The sequence below is a fragment of the Alexandromys fortis genome, unplaced genomic scaffold (assembly GCF_014885135.2).
Source record: "Alexandromys fortis isolate MF-2015 unplaced genomic scaffold, M_Fortis_MF-2015_v1.1 scaffold_400, whole genome shotgun sequence".
Lineage (NCBI taxonomy): Eukaryota > Metazoa > Chordata > Mammalia > Rodentia > Cricetidae > Alexandromys > Alexandromys fortis.
Genome location: NW_026068322.1, coordinates 77,841 through 85,095, shown reverse-complemented (window position 1 = coordinate 85,095; position 7,255 = coordinate 77,841). Strand labels below are relative to the sequence as shown.

Here is a 7,255-nt window from a genome sequence, read left to right as displayed (position 1 = left end):
GGCTTGGTGGGAGCCTAGCCAGTTTGGATGTTCACCTTCCTAGAGAGGGAGGGGGAGAGGAGTGGGTGGAGGGGGAGAAGATTGGGAAGAGGGGGAGGGAAATGGGAGGCTGGGAGGAGGCGGAAACTTTTTTTTCTTATTCTCAATAAAAAAAAAAGAAATATATGGAAGCTAAAAAAACATATTTGCAAATGAATCTGTGTAAGATCTCTGTGGAGGAAACAATGGAGAAAGAAATGTGTCTACATGATGAAATTAAAATCCTGTAAACTTTTAAAATATGTTTAAATACCTTGGTAGAGGTAGGGTATTTTATTTTAGTCAAAAACAAATTGATTACACACTAGCAATCTGAGAAGATCAGAATAGATTCTAAGACCTACAAACTACACTTTGATTTGACAGAATTTTCAGAAACGGGTGTGAGGCTCAGGGCCACCTTAAGCAGTATGTTGGCTAGAAACCTCCTACAGGCTCCTGAGCTTAGCTGCTGTCTCTAGCTGCATTATTTCCATGATCTGTACCAGAGCATAGCCAGGATCAATGATGAAATTGATGTTCATGTTTTATGTGAGGATTATGGAGGGAGTGGTGGAAATCAAGGTTAAATTCCAGGTTATTCCTACATCATCTGATGGCTCTTACTGAAATCCTAAATTCTGCTCTAACTGGAGAATTAACTGACTCTGATGTGAATCTAGGGACCCCACTCTCAATGATCCCTGAATCTCTTCAAGATACATACTGGTGCACACAGCACAGCCAGGTCTACCCTGCGTGATGCTATGTATCGTGTTCAGATGAGATTGCAAATTATATACAAAAATAAATATTACAGTTGGAAGCTGGACTTCAACAGGTCAGATGTATTAAAGATTAGTACAGACTAAATTTTAGACTAGTGCAATGAGAAACATGACTTTGATGCACATAGCAAGCCAAGAAACAGAGTAGACATCCCTTCTTGGTCTTGTGCAACTGCTTTGATTGAGCATCTGAAATGATTTGTGCTAGTGCTGGGGCGTCTCTTTTGGCCCTTAATACCACTTGCTCATCCCAAGGAAGTTCCATCACTGTTTCTATGGCAGAGTAATATGTGGCTGTGCCCTCTGTTTTCAAACTGATCAGTTTTAAGGAACCTTGGCACTAGGAGTTGTCCCTGCTGATGGTGACTTAGGATTTGAATACAGAATTATAATCAGTGTTTTCATTATAACATATTATTTTCATTAACTCCATACCCTATCTTGGAGTCTAATGGACCCAGTGTATATGACAGCTATTAATGAGAACACAGAGACAGTGCAGGTGAGAGACAGGGTCTGGGTCTGTGATGGCTGAACCAGGTCAGGTCTTGGCTCCTTCACCTGGATTTGGGAGAGGTCACCTGGGGACAAGCAACATCATCATCCGTCAAACATTCCATACATGGTATACCTGGGTCTTTCTCCTTAAAACTTGAAACACTTCCAGGTTGGAAAGGTCATGAGGCAGAGGAACAGCACCAGGACAGTCATGCTCTGTTGGAGGCTCCAGTGAGAAGGAGATGAGGCTTCTCCTATTGAATAATAAATACTGTTGTTGAAACCTCAAATTACCATTTGAATCAGGTCTTATATAAACTACTCACAAACTAAACCATTGGGCTAAATCACAGAATTGGATGAGAACTCATTAAAAATACACTGTTTTAATTAGGGGCATTTTCTTCTGTGTGGGTAGTGTAGTGCTCATGGAGATAAACAGATGGCATAGAGCCTTTTAGACTCACATGTGGTTCTGAGATGCCTGTGTCATCTAGCGTTTCAGTCCTCTTTGGCTTCTTCAGGAAATGATTCAGGTCAAAAGATGGGTCAAATATAGATAGTATGATGATCTGCATTTTGTTCATTTAAAAGACATACTAAATCAAGTTTTTGACACACAAGAACCCTTCAGTTGGTTCTAAACACAAAACTCAGAATCCATAACTAAAATAAAATAAAATAAAGAAATGGGTGTGGCAGCAAACCAGGTATACCATATAGGGAATGTGGAGACTAAACAATCACTGAGAATATCTGGAAAATCAAACAATCCAGTCGTTGAGATCCAGGCCCACGGATAGAATTTTTCTCAAAACAAGTGTTGCAGATTGTTAGAGAAATGCTTCCTATGTCAACACACACACACACACACACACACACACACACACACACACGGAGAGACTGAGACTAGTAAGAGAGAGACAGAGACAGAGATTGAGATTGAGACATATAGAGGGTAACAGGGAGAAAGAGTATAATAAATAAACACACATAACACAACAGGAAATAGAAATTCGAATAAACAATTGGACAGTCAAGGATTACTACACACAATATCTGTAGAGAAAACCCCTAAGTTTGATACGGAGAGACAGTGCAGACACAAAGAAGTCTAGTCTTCCATGTTTCTTTGAGCAGGCTCTTCTGTGACCCAGATTTCTAAGTGCTCTCTGCGCCCCCTGCTGGTTATGTGTTCCTCACAGGCGTGTTTTTGTGTGAGTTCACTCACTGTGTATCTTGCACAGAAATACATGGCTGTGTCCTCAGATCTTAGACTGCTCATTTCCAGGTACAGAGTGTTCTTGGCATTGTCTCTGGAGATTGTGAACCGGCCCTTCACAGCGTCTGCATAGTAGGTGCTACTACCACTGGTTGCAACCCACTCCAACCCCTTTCCGGGAGCCTGGCACACCCAGCCCATTGCATAACTACTGAAGGTAAATCCAGAGACTGCACAGGAGAGTTTCTGGGTCTTTCCTGGCTGCACTAATTCTCCACCAGACTCTGATAACTGCACTTCACATTGGACAGCTGTAAACACAAAGAATTCTGGTTAAAAAAAAAACTGACAAAGAAAATTTTTTTCTTTCTCATGTACACACAACACACAGCATCTCATCTTTATGAATTACCTTTTAAAATAAGGACAAAGAAAATCAGTATGTGCCCTAAGTCCATGGTGAGTGGCCTGTGTTCAGTGGTGATCCCTGCCTTGGAAGACTTGGGAATCCAGGGCTGGTCTCCTTTGCCAGAGTTGAAGAGTCAGAACAGGGCTGGTTTTTATGGGCAAAGGAATGCTTATTTGCATATCTTCCTGACATAGCAGGCTCTATAGCTGGACCTGGCCAGAAGTTAGTACTCAGAGCAGATATAAGACATCATACACACTGAGAACAGTTATAGAAATTGAAGCATTAATGTAGCTCTGTGTACATAATTTCTTTGTTAGGGATTCACCACACTTTATTTTAGTTCTCTTTTTACCATATGCATGGAAAATGCTGTGTTTCCACATCATCATGTCTCTTTAGGGTCAATGTGAAATAGAAAAGCTCCACACATGGCTGTGTTTCTTAATATTAGCTCTGTCTGTCCCTCTGTCTCTGCTGGACGTGGCTTCTTCCTGAAATGAATCCTTACAGGAACACTTGAAACTTTTCTGAATTCTGCTCAGTTCTGAGAGGTGCTATCACATGCCTCATCATAATGGGGACATTTAATAATTGTCTATAATCAAACACAAAACTTCTGCATCAATTTTGTATTTTCAGAAGGCTTTGTTTTTATTTTCCCAAACTCTGGTGTTTTACTTTCTATGCACTCAGTTTCTTTTTTTCACTACACCAACCTTTTCTTTGAAAACCATTGTGTTACCCTGTGTTTTTCCCTCTTGTCTTTCACTTAAGATGTCTTTTTTTGTCTTGACTTCCATTCTAGTTCCAAGTCTACCTAGCAGGAGCTAGAACACTAAACACACAGAGTCTCAAACACAAAATATGGATTCTCTATAAGGCAGAAACCTTTCTTCCCAAATCTTCAATATGTTGTGTGATATAAGATTTCTAGTCTCATTCAAATTTCTACAAGGCTCAAAAAACATTGGTGAAGGAGATGTGGGAAGATTGTAAGGTGTGGAGCAAAGTGAAGGGTGCTGTGAAATGCTGTCTTCTAGACATGACATGGATATCACAATCATGGACTCATAATGGTTGTTACTGTCTGTATAACCCAAATAGAGCCAAGTCAGCCATAACCCTGGTAGAGATAGGGCTGAAATTCCTTGTTCTTACTTCTTACTGAGGAGCAGTTGGAAATCTATTTTTCTGGACAAGGGATCTAGTCACTCTTTTTGAGGGTATGGTCACTGGTATGTTTCCTATGTTGCAGTGCTTGGGTTCACATACATGTAGATATGAGCATCACTAACTGTGCTTAAGTAAGTATAAGGTTGGTAGGGACCCATGATTTGAATATGTGGGAGGAGCTGGGTAGAAAACATCGCACATAGTGATCATAAACAGAAGGAGTAGGGCTGGAGAGGTGGCTCAGTGGTTAAGAGCACTGGCTGCTCTTCCAGAGGTCATGAGTTCAATTCCCAGCAACCACATGGTGGCTCATACCCATCTGTAATGAGATCTGGTGCCCTCTTCTGGCATGTGGGAATACATGGAGGCAGAATGTTGTATACATAATAAAGAGGTAAAACTTAAAAACATAAACAGAAGGAATAAAGAATATTACTAAAAAACCGTATAGCTGAGACTTAAAACAAAAATTCAGAAAGCAAATGATTAAAGAATATTGGTAAATATCAAATAATTTGGAGGCAACTTTATCTGGGACCATCTTCCCATCCAGCTAAGAATTGGTGGGTTCTTTCAGTTATGTATAAAAAAAATCTATTTGCAACTTTATATGGAAAAACAAAAAACCCAGGATAGCCAAAAAATCTTATATAATAAAGGAACTTCTGGAGGGATTACCGTCCCTGACTTCAAACTCTATTACAGAGCTACAGTAATGAAAACAGCTTGGTACTGGCATAAAAACAGAGCAGTCGACCAATGGAATCAAATAGAAGACCCAGATTTTAACCCACAAACCTACGAACACCTCATTTTCGATAAAAGAGCTAAAAGTATACAATAGAAGAAAGAAAGCATCTTCAACAAATGGTGCTGGCACAACTGGATGTCAACCTGTAGAAGAATGAAAATAGATCCTTATCGATCACCATGCACAAAACTCAAGTCCAAATGGATCAAAGACCTCAATATCAATCTGAACACACTGAACCTGATAGAAGAGAAATTGGGAAGTACCCTACAACATAAGGGCTCAGGAGATTGCTTCCTATGTATAACCCCAGCAGCACAGACATTAAGGGCAACGTGGAATAAATGGGACCTCCTGAAACTGAGAAGCTTCTGTAAAGCAAAGGACACTGTCACTTAGACAAAAAGGCAACCTACTGACTGGGAGAAGATCTTCACCAAGCCCACAACAGACAGAGGTCTGATCTCCAATATATATAAAGAACTCAAGAAACTAGACTTTAAAATGCTAATTAACCCAATTAAAAAATGGGGCACTGAAATGAACAGAGAATTCTCAACAGAAGAAATTCAAATGGACAAAAGACACTTAAGGTCATGCTCAACCTCCTTAGAGATCAGGGAAATGCAAATCAAAACAACTTTGAGATATCATCTTACACCTGTCAGAATGGCTAAAATTAAAACACCATGATAGCCTTTGCAGGAAAGGTTGTGGAGTAAGGGGTACACTCATCCGTTGCTGGTGGGAATGCAAACTTGTGCAACCATTTTGGAAATCAGTGTGGCAGTTTCTCAGGAAATTCGGGATCAACCTACCCCAGGACCCAGCAATACCACTCTAGGGAATATACCCAAGAGATGCCCTATCATATTACAAAAGCATTTGTTCAACTCTGTTCATAGCAGCATTATTTGTATTAGCCAGCACATGGAAACAACCTAGATGTCCTCCAATGGAAGAATGGATGAAGAAATTGTGGAATATATACACATTAGAATACTATGCTGCTGTAAAAACAATGACTTCTTGAATTTTGCATGCAAATGGATGGAAATAGAAAACACTATTCTGAGTGAAATGACCCAGACCCAAAAAGATGAACATGGGATGTACTCACTCATAATTGGTTTCTAGCCATAAATAAAGGACATTGAGTCTATAATTTGTGATCCTAGAGAAGCTAAATAAGAAGGTGAACCCAAGGAATAAGTGATGTGGGAGTGTCATATATCAATCTGTTGATTTCATTGGTTAAGTTATAATAAACCAGCTGCTTGGCCTCATGGCTGGAACATAGATGGGAGGAGTAAACAGAATAGAATTCTGGGCGGAAGAGGAAGTGAGGTCAGACTCTGCTCTGCTTCCGGAGAGACCCGACAGCTCTGCTGGAGCAGAGACGCCATGCTCAGCTCTCCCAGGCAGCTGCAACCCACGATGGACTTAGGCTAGAATCTTCCCGGTAAGCGCACCTTGGGGTGCTTACACACACCATTAGAAATGGGCTAGTCCAGGTGCGAGAATTGGCCTGTAAGGGCTAGAGTTCATGGGCCAAGCAGTTCTTTAAATGAATACAGTTTGTGTGTTGTTATTTCGGGCATGAGCTAGCCAAGCGGCCGGGGTGTTGGGGACGCAGCCCCGCCGCTCCTATTTCAACAGATGGCGCCCAGACGTGTGGCTAACTGAATCCACAAAAAGCCTGAGAAAGCTTGGGAAAGAATGGAGTGAAGCATGTTTTCTTGGTAGCAGAAATTTCTTGGGTCTGCTCCGCTTGCTAGAGGCAAGCAAGCGCTCTCATCTAAGAGAGGCTTCCTGACTCAGCTTCAGCTGCAAAACCCTGCAGCTCATTAAGAGGTCCTGCCACGAAACACTTAAACGGTGTTGGTGAAAAGCTGAACGCATGCTTTTCGGTTTTCAGCCGTAGCAGGAAAAAAGTTGTGCTGTTTAAAAATGCCGGCTTTCTGGGCCGTCCTGCCAGGGCAAACTCTGACTGAGGCAGGAGGGCCAACTACCGAGAGAGGACTTGACTGTTGTCTGTTGTAGCTCGCTGGCTGGCAGGGACCTTGAAACGCCATAGAATTGTGGCTATAAACATGGCTACAGCCTGTATCTCCGCCATGAGGCTGGAAAGCTAAGGAATGGACTGGATCTACCTGGCAAAGCCACGGCTTTAATCCTACTCATATTGCTCAGTAATTTAAAGGCTCGTGTGGTCAGAAAAAGAGAGATATACAGTAAAGAGATTCAAAGACAAAGAAAATGTTTAAATGATTTACAGTGTGTTAAAAATATATGCAAGCTAAAAGTTAAAAGTTCTTAAAAAAAAAAAAGAAAAAGAGAAGTTGTGTGTGGTAGTACACGCCTTTAATCCCAACGCTTGGGAGGCAGAGGGA

At 41.2% G+C, this 7,255-nt stretch overlaps 1 gene segment (V, D, J or C); it reads right to left on the bottom strand.

The window, feature by feature from the left end:
- Window positions 1-2,418: 2,418 nt before the first annotated feature.
- On the bottom strand, window positions 2,419-2,999 carry LOC126495154 (Ig heavy chain V region 914-like). The segment is given in 2 exon segments: window positions 2,419-2,837; window positions 2,939-2,999. Coding segments are annotated over 2 exon segments (465 nt in total).
- Window positions 3,000-7,255: the final 4,256 nt, after the last annotated feature.